Genomic DNA, 27,092 nt, shown 5'->3' with positions numbered 1-27,092 from the left:
GGTTGGTTGGGTGCCACCAGCATTGGTATTGGGGAGTGTGAAAAATACGAGGATCCCATCACGCTACCCAAGAGCAAGTGGCTCCCAACCCATCCATCACATAGGATAATCCTTTTGGAAGTGGGAAATGATTATTGTATGCAATCTGCTCCCACTCTACCCTTTACTGGCCCTTCTGAGTTACTGGTTGTTCACACTTTTTTAAAATAGAATTACTTATCAAAATACCTGGGTGAAAATCTTTCTATAAGCTATTTCTTAAAATCAGAAAAAACAACTAACAAAACAAAACAAAACAAAAACAAGAAGGTTGCATGAAAAGCAAGCACTCAGATGGAAGTAATAGCAGCAAAGTAGTATTTTTATATATTTTTTATATATTATGAGTCTGCTCCATCTCATGTCACTGGTCATTAAAAATAACCTCCAACCAGCACGGGCAGCTGCTGATGAACTGCCTGGTGTAGCATTGGCCCCAGCCCTTCACAAAGCTGATCTGCACAGTAAATCCAGTCCATGGCTGCTGCATGAACTCGTGGTTGTTTGGCCTCTGCAGGCTGTATGCCTTCTCATAATTGAAAGCCTTGATGGAAAAACCAGGGAACACTTTGTGCACCAGTAATGTCCTGGAATCGGGGTTGTCCAGTGTGGCTGACTTAATGAAGATGGGGTAGTTGCTGCGGTTGTAGACCCACACGCCATCCACCTCCTTGGTGAGCTGGATGCCATACCCAATCTTGCCGCGCACCTTCTGCACCAGTTGGCTTTTGTTGTCTGAGCTGAGTTGCCCAAGGCAGAAGCCATTCCCCTGAGGTAGATCATAGAAGATATCCAAGGAGGGCTCTTGGACAGAGTACAGCCGACCCACGCGCATCTTCTCTTCCCAGTATGCCACCATGCACCAGTATGAGTGATCCCCCAGCTCCTGAAGAACTTGCGAATCTACAGGGGGAGAAAAAATGGAAAAGGAGAAATTGAGGACTGTGGAGGTATCATGATCCAGAAGTGATGCAACATCATGAGGTCCATCTCTTCATGATACTCTCCACACACACCCTGACACCCTCAGCACCCTGGAAGTACCCACGGTCAGGCTGGACAGGGCCCTGGGCAACCTGGTCTGTTGGGAGGTGGCCCTACCCATGGCAAGGGGTTGGAATTTGAGAGTCTTTAAGGTATTGTCCAACTCAACCCAACCCAACCTATCTCTGAGATCTCTAACTCTAGTGGTGGGGTTTGAGCCAATAGTTCCTGGTGCCTGAGGAGGGATAAAGAAAAAGACACTCCAAGTATATACCTTTTAAGAAAAGTATCCTTAGTTTCTGTCACGGTTCAGCCCTGTTCGACCTAGTTCAATGACAGGGGACAAAGGGACCCATGGTCCCACACATCAGGAAAGGGGAAAGGGGGGAAGGGAAAAATGTGGGGAGATGGACCTGGATGAGAAAAAACAGCAGCAATGAGCTAAAAAAAGGCTCTTCTCTGCGGCAATGCTCACAGGCATAGTGAGATGTGGGAATGGCCCTGGGGGTGGTCAAGAACTGTGGAGATGTGGCACTTGGGAACATGGTCAGTGGGTATGGTGGGGTGGGTTGGTCTTGGGGATCTTGGAGGTCTTTTTCAACTTCAGCGATTCTATGATTCAAAGACCCCAAGATGCTACAATGAGTTTACCTCATGGTCCCATGCCACCTCCTTCAAGGAAACCAGTGCCATGGCTGGGACCTGGCCCTATCTCAGCAGTGAACCCTACTGCAAACTCACCCAAAAACACACACCCTAGGAAATCTGTGCCCCCCCCCCCCCCCCAAAAAAAAAAAAGGAAATTTTGCAGCACAAAAGCCAAAATCCTGCAAAATATGCAACTTGCAGACCACCAGGGCTGCTTCATGACCAGGACACCAATGGCTGAGTAACTCTTCAGGAATCCTGTATCGACTTAAAACTGTGGTTTTTATGAGCTCCTCAGAGCAAACATAACCCTTCCTAAATGTTGGGAAATGGCTGCAGGAGCAGGGAAGTCACGGTGATATGTATGAGCACAGTTTGCACTGCAGCACAGACTATATACTCATGGAAAAGTATTAGATGTTGATAGGAGGTCATGATGCTCCTGGGCCAAGTGACAAACAACTCAAAGTGGACATGAACTGCTTCAGCTGAGCAACCCAAGTTGCCAAGATGTCTATGGGAAACTTCTGTGATTATGTTGTTCACCCTGCTTTCAGTGAAGAAGGCTTCACAGGACTGTTGATAATTGTAACTATAGGTATTTTTAGAATAAGCTGCCCTTGGTAGTCTATTCTGTTTAGCTAGCAGGTGTTCCCTTTGTGCTCTGTGTTATGCACTGGCCACGCTGATATGGTGCTCAAAGGAAACTACACTGTTTGAACCTTGAGAAAAGTAAAAGCAGGAGATGGTCTGTGGCGAGTGGGAGAGGAAAAGTGCACTTTGAAACAGGGGACACCCTGCCAGCACTGCCTTTCACATCCGCTGCCGACGCATTCCTGCCTGGTTTCTTAGGATTAGGATGATAACAAGAGTTACCTCCCTCAGGACGGTTTCTCACTGCTGTTAATTGTTGGGAACTGCTTAAAGTTGTCTTTCTCTGAGGCTCTCAGCCAATGATTGTGTGCTATTCTCTGTACGCCCCTGTCTTAAACACTATAGGAATAAGGCTGTCGGGGTAATAAACTGAAGCCTGATCATTCATTTATTGAGTCCTGTCGTGCTCCCCGCCCGAGAGCAATCCACTCGGACCCTGATATCCACAGCACCTAAATTCTTGGAGGAGTCCCAGCAAGCTCCAAGTACTTCCACATCCCAGCAAACAATGCTGCTGACCAGTGCTGGAAACATGCATGCCCATACTTCGTTATTAAGCACTGTCATGGTTTTATGATTTTTGGTCTTGGTATTCCACATCATAACATCATGTAGTGTATTAAGAGTTAAAGAATTAATGCTCTAGCTGCGTGGATCATCGATAGTTACGGATATGCCTGTCTCAGAAGAGAAGAAGAACTACACTCCCCAGTGGACCATGCGATGCTTTGCATTTTTACGTGTTTCCGCTCAGAGGGAAAGATAAAAACTGTCTGCGGTCACAGATTGTCTCTTTCCTTTGGGATCGACTCAGCAGTGGGTGCTCGCTGCTGTCTTGCCTTCAGCGTTAGCATAAGGCCTTTGGTTTATCGGACACTCTCTCTTGCTCACTTTATTTGATTTATTAGTTTCAATTCCAATTATATTGTATTATATTGTGTTATTTTACTTTCCGATCTTACTAAATTAGCTTTCCTCCTCAGATCGTTGCCGCTGTTTTGTTTCTAGGCCCATCTCCCTTTCCCCCTTCCCCTTTCCTGGGGCGTGGGTCTGCGGGTCCCCCACAGCAGTTGTTGCAGAACCGGGCTGAACCAGCCTGGTAAACCACTGACAAGCACCCCCTTCATTCACTGCTATCGGTGGTTTATTATTATTTTCTATGGTTGCATGACAGCTGCCTGGGGGACCAACAGGACCAAGGGCATTGTGCAAACTTATTGTGAAGAACAAATAAATAACTGAAAAAAAAATGAAAAAGTTCTTTTTCATTGAGGAAGAACATCTCAGCTCATTTCAAGGTTCCAGTGGAGTTTAAAGCAACTTGTGCAACCCACAGGCAGAAAAGCCAAAGTCTCTGTAGGTTTCCAGCTCTCAGCCTTGTCCCAGTGCTAAGTTCATAAAAACCAGAGGGGGGGGGGGGGGGGGGGAGGTGGGAAGGGGATCTTTTGCTTTGCTTTGTTTTCTTTTGACATAGATAAAAGTTTTCCTGTAATCAAGTGACTTCTAAAGAACACATTGCGCTGTGGATCTGCCTGACTGCTTGTTATGGTTTTGTGTTTTTGATGCCGGTATTCCACATCAGAGCATCATGCAGCAGTTAAGGAGTTAATGCTGTGGGAGCAGCAGAGGGGCGGAGCTCCGCATCCGATGCCAGGCGGTGCTCTGCCTGGGTGCGTTCCTCTGGGCTGCAGTGGAGGTTCAGCACGTGTGCTTCCCCTGCAGTTTTCCTCCTTAACGTAAGCTCACAGCTTTTGGTTTGGAAATTTTCTCTCTCTCTCAATTGTTCAATTTTATTATATTTAGTAAAGTTACCGTTCCTTCTCAGATCGTGCCATTGTCTTCTTGTAGACCCATTTCTTCCCGCTGTGCGGCCACTGACGCAGTTTCTTTTTCTCGCCTCTCTCCCTTCTCGGTTTCCCTTGGGTTACTGTCACAGATAACACCGTGACACTGCTCCCATCTGATTCAGTCAGAAGCTATCTGGAATTGGGAATACCACCACTCCTGATTAGGCTTTTAAATACCTCTAACTGGATCTTTTCCCAGTGATATTATGAATATGTGTCAATTACACTACTCAATTGCAGAAGTATTTAAACTGCAGAGATTGACACATCTGGAGAGCCTTGCCCAGAAAGGTCCGCCCATTCTCTTCCTACCACCACACCCCCTCCTCTAGTTCATTCCTCTGGAATGCTTGGACTGGGATTTCCCACCAAACACCAGCACTGACATGGGAGCAAAGGGCTACTCAATTTGGATAACCCTTGCCCAATCACTCACAGTGGTGGCCCCATACCCATGAACACATTCCAACAGGAACAGGTTAGAGAAGACCTCTAAGATGACTAAGTCCAACCATCAACCCATCCCCACCACATTGGTACCACGAGGCTGGACATCACCTGAAAAATCCAAATCCCTTTTGTGTGAGCAAGATAAGAGGCAGCGACACAGTTCATGGTGGGATGGATTCCTCCTGCATTTTACTGACAGATGCCAGCAGAGGGGCAGTATGACAGAATGGCATCTGACATGTAAGTATGTATGCAAAGGTGTATCATTGAATTCCTCCATGCAGAAAAAATGGCACCCATTGACATTCACCAATGCTTACTGAATGTTTATGGAGACCAAAGAGTGCACGTAAGCACAGTGAAGCAGTGGGTGGTGTGTTTCAGCAGAGGCAACAGCAGGTCACCTCCACTGGAGCAGATTGTTATGAGCACAGCACGCAGGCTCCTGTTCATTGCTGGTGGAAACACAGAGATAACGGAGGTAACTGTGCTGAAAAAGTGTTTTGTAGCTGAGAATTTGCTCTATCAAATAGCACTATTTTGCTCTTTGCATATGTCATAGTTTTCATTGAAATAATTAGGAGGCATTGCTTTTGGAGCAATCTTTGTAGACGTGGCCCTAGACAATTCCTCTTCACTCAGCATGGCCCAGGTGAACCAAAAGGTTGGACATCCATGTGTTAACTTAAATATGTCAGGAAAAAAGAAAAAAAAATGAGTAAATTGGCTTCAGAGAATCATTGCAAATGGTGTCTATTTCCCTTTCTTTACTGTGTCCCTCCAGTTGGGACTTTTCAGCACTGAACTTCTGCATGCAGAGCAGAGATTCCTGTAAATCATAGTAAGTGCAAAACAAATGCTCTTTCATGTCAAGGCACTTGTCTTTGTTTCATGGCTTGTGTAGCTAACCATGTCCCTCCATGAGTCAACTCTCCTGTCAGCTCCTCATTATGCTCAATAGCTACAACTACATTTGTGAAGAGAAAAGAGTGATCAATGATCATCAAAGGGTCTGCTTCCAGGCTTCTTTGGTGGAGGAAACCTTTGATTAAAAAAAAAAAAAACTCCAATCACAAGGAATAAAAAAAACTTGCACTTGAGAGGGGGAGAAGGAGCCTTCTTTTGGGGGGTTTGTTCATCACAACCCCAGAGCAGCCCTTCCACAGAAGATAAAAAGGAGGATGGTAGATTTTGTGTGACTTCATGTGAAAGTCTACCTGCCAGGGCAAGATATAGGCCATATTCCTATCTTGGGTCAACACTTCAGCTTGTACAGGGGCATGCCCTGGCTGCCTGTACCAAACCTTTTGGCCAGATGTCTGTGGCTGCACGACTATATCAGGCACCAAAGGGGGTGTCCTGATCTGCCACAGGGACATGATATGGGTCCCTCTAGCAATAAAGACTGGAGTGTTGACCACAATATTGGCAAGCCATGTACCAATTACCTGAGGCACTACCAAACCACCCAACTCCAGTAAACTCCCCCAAGGTGCAAGTAGGCCACACCACCATGGTCCTACCTGCACCTTCCAAGGCCATTTTATTCTATGGATGACTGGTTTAAGGTTCTCAGGGGCAGGGAGCAGAAGACAGTTGTCATTGACAGTCTGAGGTCTTACCCGGTTATTGGTGCCTGTGATTTGGATCCTAAGCAGGGAGGCTCATGTTCTATGCAGCATTTTCAAGGCACTGGGTCTGCCATCTCTAGGTCTTTCATTCAGGTCTCACAGGGTTCCCTGAAGTCTCTTTGTCCACCCCTGCAGGGACTGAGAGTCTGTCTTCAGGGCAGCCTTGAGAATACCATTATAACACTCAATAAGGCCTGCCCCCATTTGATTGTATGGCAGGTGGAATCGTCACTTGATGTTGTTCTCTTCTGCCCAGCACTGTATCATTGCACTCATAAAGTGAGTCCCTTGGTCGCTCTCAATGACTTGTGGCATCCCATAGGCAGCCATCAATCTCGTGAGTGCTTTTATGGTGTATGCCTGGTTCGCTCTTGGTACTGGATAGGACGGCATAAGCCCACTTGCTGTGTCGACACAGGTTAGGGCATATCTCACCCCCTAAGATCGACGGAGGGACCCAATGTAATCAACTTGACATCTACGTAGAGGATGTCCTCTAGCAAGATGGACTGTTGTTTCAGGCAACAACCTTGGTCTCATCTTGGAGCAAGCATCACAGTCTCAGCATGCTTGAGCTATGTCGGATAGTTGTACAGGCAAGTCCACATGCTTTAGCAGCTGCCCACATTGTCTTCTGTCCAGCATGCCGCAGCTTTTCGTGTATCCAGCAGGTGTTGTTCGCAGTGAATTCTCAACCCATGTAACTCAGGCCAGTGTGTCAGCTTCATCATTTCCTGGTAACTGTAGGGGTCGGTGACCAGAAACATGATAAACACATACAGTTCTGTGTTTAACTGCATTCCATGTTGTCAACGGTTTACGGGCAGGTTCGGCCCGGTTCCGTGACGATTGGTGCAGGGGACCCACGGACCCACGCCCCAGGAAAGGGGAAGGGGGAAAGGGAAAAGGGAAAAGGGAGATGGGCCTAGAAACAAAACAGCGGCAACGATCTGAGGAGGAAAGCTAATTTACTAAATAAGATATCGGAAAGCAAAATAACACAATATAATACAATATAATTGGAATTAAAGCTAATAAATCAAATAAAATGAGCAAGAGAGTGTGTCCGATAAACCGAAGGCCTTACGCTAACGCTGAAGGCGGACGGCAGCGAGCACCCACTGCTGAGTCGATCCCAAAGGAAAGAGAGTGTCCTGTGACCACAGACAGTTATTATCTTTCCCTCTGAGCGTAAAAATGTAAGAACGCAAAGCATCGCAAAGTCCTCTGGGGAATGGAGTTCTTCTTCTCTTCTGAGACAGGTATACCTGGAACTATTGATGATCCACGGAGCTGGAGCATTAACTCTTTAACTCTAAATGCACTACATGATGTTATGATGTGGAATACCAGTACCAAAAATCATAAAACCATGACATTCCACCCCTTATTCCACATCACTACATCATGTTTGATATATATGTATAGAAGAACAATGATTAACATGCATTAAATACACACAACATATATATGTATATACATGGAATTACCGACTGCACTCCCCCAACATCAAATTCCCTTGTGGTACACACTGAACATCCCCATTCTTCTGCATCACCCACCAAGTGGACCCAGGTCCCTGAGCAAAAACAGTTCCACGGAGAGGTTTACCCTTTCCAGAAGCTGGAAGGACCCAAATTGCTTTTCCCAACATGTACTTTACATGTACTTCAGGGACCTTATCTCCCTCTACAGTAGGTAGAGATCTGGATTGGGCAGGACCATCGCGATTGATGGATCCTCGAGTGTTGACCAACCAGGTGGCTTCTGCCAAATGCTTCTCCCAGTGCTTAAATGTTCCGCCACTCATTGCTTTCAACGTGGTTTTTAACAACCCATTGTACCTTTCAATTGTACCAGAAGCTGGTGCGTGATAGGGGATATGATAAATCCATTCAATGCCATGATCTTTGGCCCAAGTATTTACAAGAGAATTTTTGAAATGAGTCCCATTATCGGACTCAATTCTCTCTGGAGTGCCATGTCGCCACAGGACTTGTTTCTTGAGCCCTAAGATGGTGTTTGAGGTGGCAGCATGGGGTACTGCATATGTTTCAAGCCACCCAGTGGTTCCTTACACCAAGGTGAGCACACAACAGTTACCATCACGAGATCGTGGCAAGGTGATATAATCAACCTGCCACGCCTCCCCATATTAATACTTTTGCCATCGCCCTTCCCCCCAAAGAGGTTTCATTCTCTTGGCTTGTTTAATTGTGGCGCATGTATCACAGTCATGGATAACCTGTGCAATAGCATCCATAGTTAAGTCCACCCCTCGGTCTCTAGCCCACTTATATGTTGCATCTCTTCCTTGATGGCCAGAGGTCTCATGGGCCCATCGAGCTAAAAATAATTCACTCTTGTGTTGCCAGTCCAAGTCTGCTTGAGCCACCTTAACTTTGTCAGCTCGATCTACCTGATGGTTATTTTGTTGTTCCTCAGTTGCCCGGCTCTTAGGAACATGAGCATCTACATGGCGCACCTTTACAGCCATATTCTTTATTCGGGCAGCAATGTCTCTCCACAGTTCAGCAGCCCAAATAGGTTTACCCCTCCGTTGCCAACCATTTTGTTCCCATTGCTGTAACCACCCCCATAAAGCATTTGCCACCATCCATGAGTCAGTGTAAAGACAAAGCACTGGCCACCTCTCTCGTTCAGCAATATCTAAGGCCAGCTGGACAGCCTTTACCTCTGCAAATTGACTTGATTCTCCTCCTCCTTCAGTGGCCTCTGCAACTCGTCGTGTGGGGCTCCACACAGCAGATTTCCATCTGCGGTGCTTACCCACAATGCGACAGGATCCATCTGTGAACAGGGCATATCTCTTTTCATTGTCTGGTAGTTCATTATATGGTGGGGCCTCTTTGGCACGTGACACCTCCTCTGCTGGTGTTGTTCCAAACTTTTTACCTTCAGGCCAGTCCATGATCACTTCTAGGATTCCTGGATGACTGAGGTTCCCCATCCGAGCTCGCTGTGTAATCAGCGCAATCCACTTACTCCAAGTGGCATCAGTAGCATGATGGGTAGAGGGAACCTTTCCCTTGAACATCCAGTTCAGCACTGGCAATCGAGGTGCCAGAAGGAGCTGCGTTTCAGTACCGATTACTTCGGAAGCAGCTCGAACCCCCTCGTACGCGGCTAAGATCTCCTTCTCAGTTGGAGTGTAGCGGTCCTCAGACCCCCTGTACACCCGACTCCAGAATCCAAGGGGTCGGCCTCGGGTCTCTCCAGGAGCTCTTTGCCACAAACTCCAAGTGGGACCTTCCTTTCCAGCAGCAGTGTAGAGGATGTTCTTTACATCCTGTCCCTTCCGCACTGGCCCCAGGGCCACAGCACGGGCTATCTCCTGCTTAATTTGCTCAAAAGCCTGCTGCTGCTCAGGGCCCCACACAAAATCATTCTTCTTCCGCGTCACCCGATAGAGAGGGCTCACAATGAGACTGTAGTTTGGAACATGCATTCTCCAAAAGCCCACTACACCCAGAAAAGCTTGGGTTTCTGTCTTACTTGTGGGTGGAGACATGGCAGTGATTTTGTTAATCACATCTGTAGGGATGTGATGACGTCCATCTTGCCACTTTATACCTAGGAATTGAATGTCCTATGCAGGCCCTTTCACTTTGCTTCGCTTGATAGCAAAGCCAGCTCGCAGAAGGATCTGGATTATTCTCTCTCCTTTCTCAAAAACTTCTCCTGCTGTATTGCCCCACACAATGATATCATCAATGTATTGTAAGTGCTCAGGAGCACCGCCCTGCTCCAATGCAGTTTGGACCAACCCATGACAAATAGTTGGGCTGTGCTTCCACACCCCTGGGGCAAACGGTTCCAGGTGTACTGGACGCCCCTCCAGGTGAAGGCAAACTGTGGCCTGCATTGTGTGGCCAGAGGAATTGAAAAGAAGGCATTGGCAATGTCAATGGTGGCATACCACTTGGCTGCTTTTGACTCCAGTTCATACTGGAGTTGTAGCATGTCTGGCACAGCAGCACTCAGAGGGGGTGTGACTTCATTCAGGCCACGGTAATCTACCGTCAGCCTCCATTCTCCACTGGCTTTACGCACCGGCCATATGGGGCTGTTAAAAGGTGAGTGAGTTTTGCTGATCACTCCCTGGCTCTCTAGCTGACGAATCAGGTTATGAATGGGGAGCAAGGAATCCCTGTTGGTGCGGTACTGCCGTCTGTGCACCGTTTTTGTAGCAATCGGTACTTGTTGCTCCTCCACTTGGAGCAACCCCACAACAGACGGATCTTCTAATAGGCCAGGCAAAGCAGACAGCTGCTTAACGTTGTCTGCGTCCACAGCAGCTATTCCAAAGGCCCATCGATACCCTTTGGGATCCTTAAAATATCCCCTTTTGAGGTAATCAATACCAAGTATACACGGAGCCCCTGGGCCAGTCACAATAGCATGTTTTTGCCAGTCTTTACTAGTGAGGCTTATTTCAGCCTCCAACATGGTTAACTCTTGGGAACCCCCAGTCACTCCAGAAATATAGATTAAGTCTGTCCCTTGGTGACTCGAGGGCATTAGAGTGCACTGTGCACCAGTGTCCACCAGGGCCTTATATTTTTGTGGTTCTGATGTGCCAGGCCATCGAATCCACACAGTCCAATACACTCTATTATCCCTTGCCCCTGCCCCCCAGCCAGGTGGGGGATATTGTGGCTGGTAGGTACCTCACTCAGTTCTGAAGGAGTACCGTTCAGACAGGAGGGTGTCTCGCTCAAACTGGAGGGTGTCTCTTTCAGGTTGGAGGGCGCCTCTCTCGGTCTGGAGGGCTTCTTGTTGAGACTGGAGGGTGTCTTTCTCAGTCTGGAGGGCATCTCTCTCGGTCTTGAGGGCATCCACGCTGGATTGGAGAGCTTCTTGTTGAGACTGCAGGGTGTCTCTCTCATTCTGGAGGGTGTCTCTCTCAGATTGGAGGGTGTCTCTCTCAGTCTGGAGGGTGATTTTCTCGGTCTGGAGAGCTTCTTGTTGAGACTGGAGGGCGTCTCTATCGGATTGGAGAGTCTGATTGTCAGTTAAAAGACTCTCTTTCTGGATCAGGAAACTGTCCCTTTCGGCTCGGAGACTCTCTCGCTCTATTTCAGAAACTCTATGCCTCTCTGGGATAGTATTGAATAAGGCCCAGTAAGCATAAGCCAGGCCCCAAATAATTTGGGCCTCCTCAGATCTGTTTGAGCCGCAACATCCCTGTCTCAAATATCTGCTTAAGTTCTCAGGATCTTGCAGGTGTTCAGGAGAAAAGTTCCATGACACCGGTGATGCCCATTTCTCTAAAGTCTCTCCTAAGTCCCTCCAAACTCCCTGCCAGTCAGTATTCTCTGGCTCTGGGGAGGGTTTTCTCAAAATATTATAAATACAAATACTGAGTAAAAGTACATTCAGGGAGACTGACACCACAATCATAACAAGCATTGGATGGGCGTTCAGAAAACGCATAATGAATTCAAAGGAGTGGCCAGGAGTCTGTTTAAAAATCACAAGTTCCATAGAGTTAGCAACTTCATCTGGAGTTACTCCCTCTGGAACTGAATGCCACATTGTATACAGAAGCCAGGAAGGTATTTCCATCAGTGTTTTTAGTTTATCATACAGAGACCAAGCTCCATGGATCAGACTGGCAAACTTAATTAAGTCCCAGTACGTTCTGAACATTACAAGGGAAAAACCGATGAAATGCAGTCCCTTTAAGACCAGTTTAAAAAGAGAAAGCATTTTTTTTTTCTCTTTTCTAAAACTAGCTGGCAGTACCCAAAAAGTTTACAAATATCCCAGGACAACTGGCAGTACGCCCAGACTTCAAGGTTGTGTTTTGCCGTACAGCACCTACAGTACAGATAAGCCTGCTAACGAGAGACAGAGATTCACTCTAAAAGTATGTCTCTGACCGGCTAAAGCAGCTGGTTTTGCCCCACGTTGGGCGCCAAAAATGTCAACGGTTTACGGGCAGGTTCGGCCCGGTTCCGTGACGATTGGTGCAGGGGACCCACGGACCCACGCCCCAGGAAAGGGGAAGGGGGAAAGGGAAAAGGGAAAAGGGAGATGGGCCTAGAAACAAAACAGCGGCAACGATCTGAGGAGGAAAGCTAATTTACTAAATAAGATATCGGAAAGCAAAATAACACAATATAATACAATATAATTGGAATTAAAGCTAATAAATCAAATAAAATGAGCAAGAGAGTGTGTCCGATAAACCGAAGGCCTTACGCTAACGCTGAAGGCGGACGGCAGCGAGCACCCACTGCTGAGTCGATCCCAAAGGAAAGAGAGTGTCCTGTGACCACAGACAGTTATTATCTTTCCCTCTGAGCGTAAACACGTAAGAACGCAAAGCATCGCAAAGTCCTCTGGGGAATGGAGTTCTTCTTCTCTTCTGAGACAGGTATACCTGGAACTACTGATGATCCACGGAGCTGGAGCATTAACTCTTTAACTCTAAATGCACTACATGATGTTATGATGTGGAATACCAGTACCAAAAATCATAAAACCATGACACATGTCTAACCACATATCTTTACCCCAGATCGGTCGGGAGTGGATAGTCCAATCCTGGGTAGCCCGCTGTGCAATCCAAAGAGTGAGCCCCTGGTAAACAGCCTTAGTACCTGTGCAAATAATCAGAACACTATAACCAGGTTCTCTGGTTATAACCATCCACACGCCCCACAGCTCTGACCATCCCCCTCTTCGAACCATATTGACTCAGCGGCAGAATGGCATGCTACTGCACTTACTTGGGTTGCCCTTGCTAGACACATCCATGCACCAGACATCTTCAGGAATGGGATATTTTCCGTCCTGGATGGGACTCTTCTGTGGCGGAGCAACCAAGGTTTGTTTTGGTGCATCACTGTGATACGTCACTGGGCCTAGAATCTTCTGGAGCTCTTCTTTCAACAGCGAGGAAGACAGACTACTCCTCTGACTGAGATAGGCAACCCATTGTGCCACTGTCTCTGCCTGGGCCACTCCGTCTTAGGAAGGTGGATCAGAGCTCTTACCCACACGTGAATTGGCAGAGTGGTCTTAACTATGACTTGAGCAATCTAGGTTATTGGCTCTACCACTCGCAATGCAGAATAGGCAGCCAATAGATGTTTTTCAATCATACTATACCTCTCTTCTGCTCCATGCCAGACCTGAGACCAGAAACCAGTGGAGGATCAAACAGAACTCTGACATTGCCACAGGCCCCAGTCAAAGCCATCCTGAGTAACATGGACATTCGATTGGGCTGGGAGGGTAGGATCCAATATACCCAATGCCCAGGCTTGTTTAACCACCTGTTTTGCTTGCTGGAGGGCATCCTGTTCTGTTCTCCCCCAATCCCTTGATTGGCCCTTTTTGGTGAATCTGTAAAAAGGTTTCAGCAGCTGCACTAAAGGAGGTATAAAGGAACACTAATATCCCAATATTTCTAGAAATTCTTGCAGCTGCTTTGGTGTTGTAGGGACTGGGAATGCCTGTACCATATCTACAATGACACTAGGTAGCACTTTGGTCTTTCCTGACCAGGCTACCCCCAGAAATTTTACAGATAGGCCTGGACGTTGCATCTTTTGAGGATTTATAGCTCATCCTCTTTCACCTAGGTAGGCAGTTAATGACTCTGCCACCTCTCCTACCACCTTCAGTTAGTCAGATGTTAACAGGAGATCATTAACGTAGTGGCATAGGTTGACGTTATTAGGATTCCTCCAATTAGCTAGGTCACGTGCCACCAAGTTATGACAATGTGCTGGCAGATGCACGTACCCCTCTGGCAGGACCCAAAAGGTCCACTGCCTATCTCCCCATGTAAACACAAATTGATCTTGCGATTCTTCAGCAATTGGAATACTAAAAAACGCATTGGCCAAATCCAGGACACAATGGTAGGTTTTGATTTCCCTACTGAGTGTGTCCATTAGGGAAGCAGTACTGGGTACAGCCTCATGAACTTACTCAATTCCCTATAATCCACTGTTATTCTCCATGTTCCATGGCCAGTGCAAAAGCTGGATATGGGGGAACTGTATTGGCTGTGTGCAGGTCTAATAATGCCTACTTTTTCTAGTTCCTGCACCATCCTTGATATTTCATCCTGTCCCCCCGGGTGTCTATACTGTCTTACATTAGTAATCCAGTGCAGTTTCAGCAAACATATAGGCTCATGTTTTGCATGGCCTCTCAATATTGTCTGTACTGCCCAAATACTAATGTACCTTTGCTGAAGTCTGAACTCTCCCACAATCATCTGGAGAGACAGACCCCATAAAATGTCTATGCCCAAGATGTATTCTGGGATTGGTGCCATCAACACTTCATACTCCCGGGATGAGAGACGCCCAACCCCCAATTTCAACTATGTTTGGGTGACCAGAATGGTCTGTCCCCCAAACCCACCAATCATCACTCCATTGCCCTTAAATTTTGTTGGGTCTCCATATATAATCTATGTTTCCACACCAGTGTCTGCTAAAGCCATTACTCTTTGCACATCTGTTTCTGACCAAACTATTGACAGTTCTACAGAGGGCCTCCGGTCCCATCTAGAGACCCTAAGGGAACCAACACCCCTTGTCACTCCATGCATTTCTCCAGATCAAGATCTTTCACCACAGGTGGCTCAGGCATCATAGCCCAAGACACCTGCACAGTTTTTTTTCCTCCTATTTGGTACTATAAAATTAGCCAAATTCCAGGTTGTAGTAGGTGCTTCTTGTATTATTTGTACTCCCAATATTCTGGGAGTACTTTGAAATTTTTGATAATTTCTCAGCTGTTTCCATAATTGCAAGAAAACATGGTTGGGCTACCCATCGATTTTAGCAAATGCAACCCCAGCCCATACAAGATCATTGAACATGGTTTTCCAAGACACCCATATAGGGCCTGATCAGGGTGTTTGTAGAGCAGTCTTCTGGGTTCTAATAGGGAAGGCCTCGGCTTCCTCCACCATGTGGACATTGCACCTAGTTCGTATGCACTCCATTTCCCCCAGGTCTGCTACCAGTTGGGCTGCTTGTTGGATAATGGCCTCTGAAGTTACTAAAGGTTTTAGTATGGAGACCAACACCCCATAAAAATGAGAAGGGGCTTGCTGCAATATCATGTCTCTCATACCTCCCATAAACTTCTCCGTGTCTTGACTTTCAAATGCATCAGAACACATGGCCTCTCTCATACCCAATTCTTGAATGTACATTTGGAGGTTCTCCGTAGAGGACCATAAACCAGTATTAACAGTCTATAACAGTGGTTTTCATTATTATACTGGATGGCAGCATATAATCTTTGCCTCAGGGCTGAGTGTACAGTTACAGATGCTAGCTTGGACATTGCTGTCCCATTAACTAATACACTTTCAGCTCCTGCATCCCATAGTCTTAGGAGCCATGATGGTATGCTTTCCCTAGGCTTTTGATGGAACCACTGTACTAGGCCCTTCAACTCATTTGCTGCATATGGGTGAGCTGCTACATGCAAGCATGTTCCAGCAGGGGGCCATTGGTCAAGAGGCACCCCTGACCATCTATCTAGCACTTCTGTTATTTTCTGAGTTATAATTGGGAGGAACTCAAACAGATCCATCATAGATGGCACTTTGAGATGAGATTTAGAGACCTTGTCCTCTGAGGTATCCAGGCCTGTTACCTCAGGGACCTGTGTCCTCAACTGAAATCTACATATTTGCTTAATTGGGGCATTTGACCTGTTATTTTGGTTGATAATGTGCCCAATTGCTGTTCTAATTTCTTGATACAATCTCTCAATAGTCAGTTCTCAGATTCTATGTTGTTATTTGTTACTTCCAGTTGGTATAGTGCCATTACCAGGGGCAGATGCAGCAAGCCGACGCTCCTTTGTAATAAGTACACCCTTATCTAAACCCTGGCAATAATCCATTAAATGAGCCAGAGAAGGAGAAACAGCCCCCATAACCTGCAAGGGCCCCCATTTTTTGACAATGGTGGCTAAGCCATAATAGGGTGACCCCATAAGTCCCAGGAGTTAACATTCTCCCCCCTTCCCCACTTGGAGATATTCCAAACGGAAGACATATCCATGGATGATTTATTTTTTTCCAAGCCTGCATGGCTTGCCAATTGTAGGGTGAATAACCCAAAAGAATAGTAGCCACAGAAGATAATGAGGTGGATGGTACATTTTGTGTGGCTTATCTGGGTGGTATATAGACAACCAGTAAATAGAGAAAGGCTCACCTGTCACAGATTATCAAGGCATTCCCAACACTCTACAGGAAAAGGATCTCCAACAAGAGATCTCTCCCTTCTGGTGGTCAGCCCTTAAATGGGGTCTGGGAGAGGTGGAACCAGACTCCACCCCTTCCATTTACACAGCTGAGTTGCCTTCACCTTTGCTCCCATGGCTGACTCAGTGCTTGCCTCAAGTGATCAATCAGTGGTTCAGGCCCTGATTCAACAGTTCCCATACAACATTCCAGAGTGTTCAACAGGAAGCAATTACTAATTGTCTGCACAGATACAGCAGTTCATCAAGGGGCATCCACTCTAAATCATCACCACAATCAAAGCTTAATCACTGGCTCTGTGCTCATTACCTCTCTGTTCCCAGGCCTTTGGACCTCTTCATCTCCAGCCATGCAAGCATCTGCTCCCTCTGCTCCAGGTGACAACAGCCAGAAGCTAACACTGGTCCCCTGCTCCTACAGTTTTTTGGTCATGGCCACAGGGAACACAACCCCAAGAACACACCACACTTGAGCAGGGATGAAGACAAGGATGATCCACCAAGTTCACTCAAACTCTCAGTTCATCGAATCACAAACTGCTGGATTGGAAGGCCCCTGAGAGATCATCCAGTCCCTTGGCAGGTTGCTGGAGGAATTTGGCCTCATTAGGGTGATGTCCCTAACAACATTCCTTTGCTTACTGCTCTATCTCAAAGCAAGGGCCACCACCAGGAGAGCTCAGATAGTTCTCTTCCTACTGGTAAGTCAATTTTCCACACTTTATCCCTGAAATCTCAATGGAAAAAAAAAAATCCTGTGTGCATAACCTCCTATTAGTGAAGTTGCAGCCCTCACAGGAATATACAGTTTAACAGGATACACTTAATCACATTGAAAACAATAGAGGAGACAGGAAATGGACTTACTTGTGAAACACTGTACAGTATACACTCTAAATGCCTTGAAGTGTTTGCTATTCTTTGAAGAAATGTGCTATTTTCTTTTATTTAACCCTTTCCAGCCCAGACAGAAGATTCCCCATGCTGTGTCTCTAAGACAACTTCAGCTGCTCAGGTTACAGATACTGTCTGCATGTAGGATTACCCTACAGGTCCCTGATGAAACAGACTTGGAGCCTCCCAAAACACTACAAAACACACAGGGGAAAGGCACAGCACCCCTTCATCATTGCTTTACAGCTCTCAGCTCCCAGTCTTGCAAGATGTCAGCTGCTTCTGAGAATTTACCCAACCTCCAGCTCCTGCATGTATCAGTGCCATGGGAAGGCACTGCCAAAATGTCAGCAGCTCCTGTCCCACACAGGGATGGGATAAAGTATTGGATTATTGGGGGAAGTTGGATTTGGATTATTTGGAGGCACCACTGCCCATCTTGCTCCCAACACAGCTCCTGCTCTGCACAAAGCCATAGAGAAGTAGAAAATGGTTTGGGTTGGAAGATCACCTAGCCCAACCCCAAGGTGTATGGACATCAAATCCACCCCAACAAAGCCAACACATCAGCTCCACCCCTGCTTTCCTCAAGCTGAGTCCCTCTGAACCTTCAACACCTCCATGAACATAGTAATCCCACAATGTACTGTAGACCACCACCAAAACCCATGTTGATTCACACAGAGCACACAGAGCTCCATATTTCCATCACTCTTATATGGTATGGTTGGACTTGATGACCTTGGAGGTCTTTCCAGACTTAATGACTCTATGAGCAGGCATGGTGGGGGTGGGTCGATGGCTGGACTTGACCTTAGAGGTCTTTCCAACCTCTGTGATTCTAATGATGGAGAAATGCTGGAAGCACGTTCCCAGTTCCATGGGCGATGCTACTCCTATCCAATGCCCAATGGATATCCAATATCCAATTTATCCAATAACCAATGAGGACACCACTCCAAAACAAAGTCCCGTGCTGCATCCAAAGATGTACCAGGTCAAGGGCATTGCACTGTCCCACTGCCATGTACTGTCCCTTACTAACCTAACCCAAAGAGCTCAACGTATAGGTGGGAACTGAGGGAGCACTGCAGGGACAAGTGGATCCTGGGACACAAAATCCCATGGCTAAGCTGCAGAGGAAGACCCGGTCACCTGCACCAACACACTGCGAGCTCCTTGTTACCCTCGGTCACAGTTCAACTGCCAAATGGACTTTTCTTTCAAAAGGGAAAAAAAAAACAAGAAGGCTTTTTGATGAGTAATCCAGTTGCTGCAGTGCTTCCGATTGGCAGCGTTAATCACTTCCTATTGGCCAGTCCACATCGCCTTTCCTTTCGAAATGGCACGTTATTGCTCTGCAGCTTCACTGTTCACACATGTTTTGCTACCTTATGTCAACATTTATTAATTAATAGAATCATAGAATCACAAGGTTGGAAATGACCTACAAGATCATCCAGTCCAACTGTCCTCCCATCACCATTGCTGCCACAAGCACTAAACCATATCTTGTAGCTCCTCATCCAGACACCTCTTGAACGCTGCTAGGGATAGTGACTCCACCACCTCCCTGGGCAGACCATTCCAGTGCCTGACCACTGGAAGTATATGTATATACTATATATATATAGTATATACATATGTATATGAAATATAACTTCTCACTGGAAAAGAAGTTTTTCCTTATATCTAACCTAAACCTGCTCTGGTACAACTTGTGGTCATTTCCTCGGCTCCTACTTGTTGCCTGGGAGAAGAGGCCAAACCCCTCCTCAAAACAACTTCCCTTCAGGAAGTTGTAGAGTGTAATGAGGTCTCCTCTGAGTCTCCTCCAGACTAAACAACCCCAGCTCCCTCAGTCGCTATGTTGCTAGGCTGCTGAGAGCAAGGCCCTAGCAGAGGCAGATGGGACAGTTCAACTGTGCTAATAAATTGATCCCAGCATCTCTGGTGGGCATTAACCCTTTTGTCCATCAGAGCAGAGCCCTTGGCAGAGCACAATCCATCCCATGGATGGGGAGAAATAAAGGTTACAAAGGAATGATCTCAAATATCACATACTTTTGTGGGAAGCATCCCCATATCCAGGTGAAATAATGCCGCTCTGTCTCCAAACCACAAATCTTGGAGACCTCAGGGCATGGGATGCTGAGCCTCCCCCCAATCCCCTCCTATTAATCCACTCACTTTTCCCTCATGTTTTTTCACCCCACAGCAAAACAGCTTATGCTCTGCAACCCATAAGTTCATAAGTTCATAAGGTTGGAAAGGACCTATAAGATCATCTAGTCCAACCATCCTCCTATCACTATCTCTACCCAACTACTAAATTAAGTCCTTTAGCACCTCATCTAAACGCTTCTTGAACAGCGCTAGGGATGGTGCCTCAACCACCTCCCTAGGCAGGCCATTCCAGTGCCTGACCACTCTTTCAGAAAAAAAATGCTTCCTCAGGTCTAATCTAAATCTTCCCCGGCGCAACTTGTGGCCATTCCCTCTCGTCCTGTCATTACTTATCAGGGAGAAGAGGCCTACCCCTCCTCACCACAACCCCCCTTCAGGAAGTGGTAGAGTGCAACCCAACAGCAGCTCTTCTTTCCCTGTGGCTTTGCACTGCTCTTAGAGTTTTGCAGAGCAGAAAACCCAGTGGTGCTATGGGGCAGGATGGGATCCCACCACGAGACCCAGGTCACCACAGCACTGGGGCTTCCTCCATTCATTTTCTAAGAAAACAATCAAAAATGAAAAGGCCAATTCCAGTCACTCCCATGGGGCTCATCCTGACTCCATCAGCCAGGCCTGAAAAGTGCAGCAGTGATTGTAGGCAAACTGATCTTCTGACAAAAAAAAAAAAAAAAAGCCAAAAAAAACTAAAACTTGTAGGCAAAACCATAATAAAAACCCAGTGCCGTTCTCCAAAAATGCATCTTGGAATCACTCTGCCAAGGGGCATCACCACGTGGGCACTGAGCAGTGCACTGGTCCCACTCATCTTTGGGGATGGGAGACACGGGGATGTGGAGTCATGGGGACATGGCTTTGGCCCCCCAGGCTTCCACCTTTTTCAATCCTCCCCACCTCAGCCCCACGTGCTGCCAAGCAGGAGCTGATACAAAATTGCTGGTGTCAACCCCAAAAGGGGTTCCTCCTGGCATCAAAAAAGTCCTATTTTCCTGACACCCTCCACAACTTTTCCTCATTTTCCCAAGCTGACTGTACAGGATTAGGCCCCTTGCAGCCTCACACACCACCCCCAGCCCATGTGTCACATCTCATTGCAAGCTGTGGCCATCATCATCCCAAATTCTTCCTTCCTCACTGCCTGGAGGGCAGACAAGGTCCTAAGGCAGCCCCAAAGCCATCGGGGTGACAAAGGCAATGCAACGTTTTTAATCAAAAATAGCTGGTTTTCCCCATTTTTAATCCGTTTTCCACATTTTTAATGTTTCTCCCCACTTTCAACTCGTTTCCCCCCATTCCCCCCCCCCCCATTTCACGGCACGCAGAAGCCATACTCACCCATCGGCTTGAGGAAATCCATGGGATATCTGGAGTAAGGCGGAGGGGGCGACTCTGCAAGGAGAAAAGTCCCGAGAAAATGAAGGCAGAGCCGTGAGAAAGAACAAACAGAGCGATAGGCGCTACGATAGTGGCATTCTCGGCGCTCTGCCGGGGCTGGGCGGAACGGGACGAGACGGGATGGCCGTCGGGTAAACAAAGCGGCGCTGGCGCCGGCGCTGCTGTGCGTCTGCAGGGAGCGAGAGGCCGGGGGGTGCAGCGCCGCTCGGCCCCGACGGCTGCCCCCTCCTCGCATCGGAATTATGATTTATTTTTTTTTAAGAATGCATGCAAAGGATTTGGAGGCTGGGAAGTTTTTTTGGGGGGGAAAAGCTGGTTGCATCTTTAACCCCATTCCTATATCCCATCCCCATCTGCATCCTCACATCCACATCTCAAAGCTTTTTGAGGGTTAAGAATTTTTTTGTTGTTGTTGGAGGGGAAAAGTTGTTTGCATCCCTGACCCCATTCCTACACCCCAACCTCCATCCCCACATTTACATTTCCACCTCCGCCCCCGATCTCATCCCTCATTCCCACATCCATCCGACTCCAGACCATACTCCAGCCTTAGCCCCAGATCCCTACCTCCATCTCCATCCCCTACCCTATCATACCCTCCCCCCCCCACCCCGCCCCGTACCGAGCTCGCAGAGGCGGCTGAGGTGGTGCGGGTTGCAGCAGACGAGCTCGGTGGTCACCGCGCCGTCGGCCTGGCAGCAGCCGCGGAGCCGCTTGAGGGGCGCGCCGTGCCTCAGCTCGGGCCAGCGGAACACCCGGCACAGCAGCGCGGGCAGCGCGTCCCGCTGAGCGCCCAACCGCGCATCGCTGCGCGCCGACAGCAGCACGCAGGGGGTGTGGGCCGCCCCACGGGACTCGACGGCGCGCAGCAGCCCCTCCAGCTGCCGCTCCTTGCAGCGTTTCAGTACGGCGTGGGTCAGCGCCTTCAGCTCGCTCTCCGCCGCCCCCCGGCCGCCCCCGCGGGGGAGTTTGGCCGGGCAGCATCCCCGGCCCCTCCCGCCGCATAACTGCGGCCTCGGTTCGGCCGGCGCTCCACCGTCGCCCGCCTCCTCCTCTCCGCCGCAGGGTGCGCGGCTCCGCCAGAGCCGTCGGATGAGGAGCGAGCGTTTGGTCCTGAACATGCGGGACGTGAAGAGGGGCCCCCGGCTACGGCACGGGCATGGCGTGCGCCGAGCACGAAGGGGCCGGCAGCCGGGGCGAGGCAGGGGGCACACGCCAGGCTCCGCGCTTTGACAGCGGGGGGGTGGGGGGTGCAGAGCGTGAGAGGTGCTCGCGCTGCGCGAGGTGAAAAGAAAAAAAAGCGGGGGGGAAGCACCCGGCGGGAGGGTGCTGCTCGCCTTAAAAAAAAAAAAAGAAAAAAGAGAGAAAAAAAAGTGACAGAAATCGGAGCAGTTTTACAACACTTTGCTTGAAGGGGGGAGCACAAGGGGTGACCGCAGTGTGAGGTGAAATGAAAAAAAAAAAGCGGGGAAGTAAGGGGCGAGCTCGGGAGTGGAAAAAGGAGAGGAAAAAGAGAGAAAAAAAGAAACTAGTAGAAAACGGAGCCGTTTTACAGCGTTTTGCTGGAATGGGGGAGAGGGGTGAGCAGCGCAAGGGGTTCTCGCGTTGGGCGAGGTGAAAAGGAAAAAATAGCGTGGGGGGGGAGAGAAAAGCCCAAGGATGCCGCTCTCCTTTAGAAAAAAAGAGAAAAAAAAAAGAAAATGGGAGAAATCGGTACGGTTTCAGAGCGCGGCTCCACGGCACATCGCGCGGGGGAGGGGGCGGCCCTGCGCGGGTGTGGGGAGAGCACAGAGGCGGGGGGACTCCTGGGGCTGCCGGGGACCGCAGTTCCCATCAATGCGCCACTCTGAGAGGAGAGGGGCGGAAAAATGGAGAAGGGCGAGACAAAGGGACGGAGTTAAAAATTAGAAAAATAATTAAAAACTAAGTTTTAAAAATCAAAATAAGATTTAAAATGGAGCCCGGCGGCCCTACGTGCGGAGAAGCCTCGGCGCGTTCGTCTCGGTCCCGCGGAGCGGAGCAGCATCGCGTGTCCCCGCAGAGGCCCTTCTGCGCTCCGCCGGTCGCCGCCTCTCGACGCCCCCGCGCCGCTTCGCCGTTGCGAAGGAGAGAACGGAACGCGGAGTGAAGAGCGGCCACGGCACCCCTCCCCCTCTCACGCGTTTTTCTCGATTATTATTTTTCCTCCTCCACCTTCTCCTCCTCTTCCCCCCCCCCCTTTTTTTTTCCCCACCGCTCCTCGCACAGCCGGCTCCGTTGTTGCCTTTTGCCTTTTTTTTTTTTTTTTTGCAGGGGGGGAGGAGGGGAAGCGGTGGTGCGTGCGTATTGGTGCCCTTCCCCCTCCCCCCTCTCCGTGTGCGCAGCCCCATCACGTGGGCGTCTAGACAGCGCGTCGCTCCGGGAGGGGAAAAGAAAGGAATTATATATTTATCTCCATCCGCCTGCACTGATCCGACGGCCCTTTGCATAACGTGGCGCGGGGTGCCCGGTGTGGGGGGGGCTGCTGCCTGAGGGGAGAGGAGGGTGGAGACCCTGAGGGAGCACCTTTGGGGTAGACCCCCAGCACTGAGCCCTAAAAGATAGAGTTCCCTCCCACCCAAGCCTGGGGCAGCCCCCGCTTTAAATACTGGAGTGTTAAATCTGAGCCACGCATTAAATATATATATTTATATACATCATATATGTATACTGTCATAAACGCTCAGAGTCCAATCTGAGTTTTAGAATATTTTATTATAATCAAAAGGTGAAAAGCAATAAGCAAGCAGCGCTGGGTGTGCCGGGGAGTCTCGCTCCACCAACGACACACCGCAAAGAAAGAAAGAATACCTATTTAAAAGTATAGTTCATACATATTCATCACATTCCAAACTCTGATTTATAGAGAGGATTACACTTAAGGGTTGATTTTGATTTAAATCTTCAAACCTTGAAGGGGAAGAGCCCCTCACTGGTATTTTGTTAGGAGGGGTAGCGATAAGCTTAACACAGCTGGCCCAACAGATAAATCAGTAAGGGAGGAGCACCTTTGGCGCCATGTGGTCCTTTTCCAGGGATTAGCTTCCCCAAGCTAGGTACCCCGAAAAGGGCCACTGGCCCCATCTCTCGGTGCATTCCAGGCTCATCTTCCAAGGTCTGTGTTAGTTTCACCCCTTGGTGTGAGGAATACGCTTTTTGTTACACAAGACTGGTGTTTGAAATGCAGATAAAGTTATGTAGGGTAAATAACTCCTAATGACGATACTCCACCAGGGAATAGTACAGAAGATGGTATATTTTAAGTAGTTCTATATAAACAGTTATACAGGTAATACAAAAGAGAAGATGGCTCACCTTTAAGATGACAAGGCTCGCAGAGGACTCCACATGGGAGGGATCTCCAAGAGGAGATCCTTCCCTGGTGGTGGTCAGCCCTTAAATGGGGTTTGAGAGAGGAGGAACTAGGCTCCACCCCTTCCACCCACACAGGTATATCACCTTCACCTGTGCCCCCATGGCTGACTTGGTGCTCACCTCAGGTGACCAATCAGTGGTTCAGGCCGTGATTCAGCAGTTCCCATACAAGTTATATCCTTCCATGTCTCACGAGGACATTTTACTCCTTCAAGTAACTTTGTATACCAATTGGAATTAATGCCAGTCCGAAGGTATTGTGTCAGCAGCTTTGACTTTTTATCTTTGACACGAATCATCTTTACATGTTTCACAATCCCCCATTTCCCTTTTGATCCCCATCAGTGATTCGTGTCCGGTATTCTAAATTCAATACTGCTTTCCTAGCAGCTTGCAAAAATGGAGCCGCTTCAGTTTTTACTATCATCAATTTGTGGGTCCTTCCAGACTTTGCTTCTTCAGGATCTATTGGCATTGCAGAAATCTGCATTCCTTGTATCACGGAAGGTATTATCCGGATGAGGCGTGGAATTATACAAGGTATACATATTAGTCCAATCATCCCACACAGTATCATGAAACCCAGTTGTTTCCACCACGCGCCCCCAAATAATTGATTCCACCAATCCTCGTTTAGAATTGAATTCCACCTCTGGACCGGAACATGGGCAATTCTTTTTATCTCTTCTGCAATATTTGTTATGGCTTGTCTGCTATCGTCTATTTCGAGACAGCATTCGGAGGTGTTAAACCTTCCACAGACCTCTCCTTCCTCCGCCAGTAAGTAATCTAGAACTAACCGATTTTGATATACTGCTGCCCTGGTTTGTGAGAGTTGTCGGGCTATTAATTTTAAGGCCTCTGCTGTTTGGTTTGTTACTACTTCTACCACGGCTTGTAACCTAATAATTCGATTCAGCATATAGATGGGAGTTCTATATCCCCAACTACCATCTTGGGCCCACGTAGCTGGGTCGTAGTAGTCTATTATTCTCTGTGGAGGCCATTCATCATCCTTCCAGGTTTGAGTCCCTCCTATTTTTGATTCTCGTTTTTGTCTAGCCAGAGTTTCGTATAGTGGCACTCCCAGAGTTTTCCCCCGTTGTCTAGGTAATAGGAAAAAGGCTGGTTGTATTATCCCAATAGTACAAGTGCCTTTCCAGTCTTTTGGCAATTTATTAAATGCCCGTCTTCCACAGATCCAAAATAGTCCGTCAGGAGATCTCCAATCTGAGACATTCCTTCCCGGCTCTTCCCAAAATTCCTTTAAGGCTTCTATTTCCCTGAAGGGATTTTCATTGCTCTCATTCTTCCAACATAGGGAGTGCTTAGTAAGAGATGTACAATTATTTGTCCAGTATCCCTGGGGAGGGCCGGGCCACCAATGTCCCGGTCCCTCCGTGGAGTTTGTGGTTAATACCATTTTGCAGGGGGTAACTCCCAAATGTCGTTTAAATTGCCTTCCTTCCCTTGATATACAGATTTGTCCAATAACTTCATGACTAAGTATCCATCCCTCTGGTCTCATTTCAGTTGACCTGTGAGTATGATTCCAATTTAGTAATTGCCATGGTTCTAGTCCCTCCCTTCTCCAGGGCCATTGTTCTGTCATCTGAGACCCCCCGCATATCCAACATGAGGATATATTTAATTCAGTGGCAATTTCTTGCATAAGGTTAATGAACAGGTTAACCCCCTTGGTAGGTCCAGATTCCCCTAGGATTTTTCTCACCTCATCATAGAGGGGTGACTGTTTGTTTTCCTGCATTTTGTTCTTCTGTATTTTGTTTTCCTGCATTTTTTGCTTGACCTGCAGTTGCTTGGTAACATTTCTCACTAGCTCTTCCTTGTATTGATCTTGGACCCCCCCCGCCATCAGAATATCCCCACATCCCTGATTTAGTGAAACAGATGTTCTCCTCTCCCTTTGGACAAGCATGGCCATTTATAAATCCACTTTTTCCTTTGTTAGCTGCCACCCAGAGGTCATGCCTAGCAATTATAATGTGTTCCTATCATAACAGGCCGCGTTTATGTGGGTATGGAATGATAATGCCCATTCCGTGGTTTGACCGTATTTAACGTATTGGTAGCACTTTGAGCATGGGTTTGCAGTTCCACTGCCAGGATAGCTCAGTATGGTTAAGAGCATCACTATACCCCACCGTTCTCTCATCCCTCTGCCTCCTCCGCCTACCGGGTTGCATCCGGCAGCGGGGTAAACCATCTTCTCGGCAGCAAGGATAGTCTTCAGGGGCTCCATACGAGCAGTCATATCCTGCGCACCCCTGCCCAAAATTTCCCAATTTGTATTCTCACAAGTCGAACACTACAGGGCACCCAGTTTTGTTGGTAGTCCTCTATTCTTTATATTTTCTGCTCCCTGTTCCTTGGTCCTGTGAATGAAGAACTCTCACCCTCTCTGTCAGGAGCCTGAGTTCCCTGAGCGGTTACCTCCCTCCCTGTATATATATATAATCGTCCTACCTTCAATTACTCATTGCAAATTTTTTTCTCCTTTTGCAGACACCCCCCCCTGCAGTGGTATCACCACTTCTCCTTACAATAATAACACATACAAGTCATGCAACAAGGTAACATCCACACTTATCCTTAAAGGGGGTGATTTAGTCCCTTGCATGAACGTTATCGTTGAATTCGTATTTTCAGTTCTCCTGGAGATGATATAGCC

The 27,092-nt window shown here is 47.9% G+C and overlaps 1 protein-coding gene across 3 annotated transcripts; it reads right to left on the bottom strand.

The window, feature by feature from the left end:
* Window positions 1–403: 403 nt before the first annotated feature.
* LOC136056587 (mothers against decapentaplegic homolog 7-like) lies at window positions 404–22,128 on the bottom strand. 3 transcript variants are annotated; one of them, XM_065748874.1, is made up of 6 exons: window positions 21,630–22,128; window positions 20,944–21,001; window positions 19,129–19,142; window positions 14,726–14,746; window positions 11,396–11,434; window positions 404–942 (listed from the first exon to the last, which is right to left on the bottom strand). In XM_065748874.1, exons 1-6 carry the CDS (start codon window positions 22,126–22,128, stop codon window positions 404–406), a joined length of 1,170 nt encoding a protein of 389 aa, XP_065604946.1. The 3 variants fall into 3 exon arrangements, with proteins under 3 accessions (XP_065604946.1, XP_065604947.1, XP_065604944.1); XM_065748875.1 differs by lacking the exons at window positions 11,396–11,434; window positions 14,726–14,746; window positions 19,129–19,142 and adding exons at window positions 10,101–10,133; window positions 13,558–13,568; window positions 18,490–18,513; XM_065748872.1 differs by lacking the exons at window positions 11,396–11,434; window positions 14,726–14,746; window positions 19,129–19,142 and adding exons at window positions 10,101–10,133; window positions 13,558–13,584 and having other exon boundaries at window positions 20,948–21,001.
* Between the last annotated feature and the right edge of the window lie 4,964 nt (window positions 22,129–27,092).

The sequence above is a fragment of the Cyrtonyx montezumae genome, unplaced genomic scaffold (genome assembly GCF_038088225.1).
Source record: "Cyrtonyx montezumae isolate F1298 unplaced genomic scaffold, pur_monq_1.0 scaffold_53, whole genome shotgun sequence".
Lineage (NCBI taxonomy): Eukaryota > Metazoa > Chordata > Aves > Galliformes > Odontophoridae > Cyrtonyx > Cyrtonyx montezumae.
Note: the sequence above shows the minus strand (reverse complement) of the source record. Positions and strands in the feature narration are given on the sequence as shown.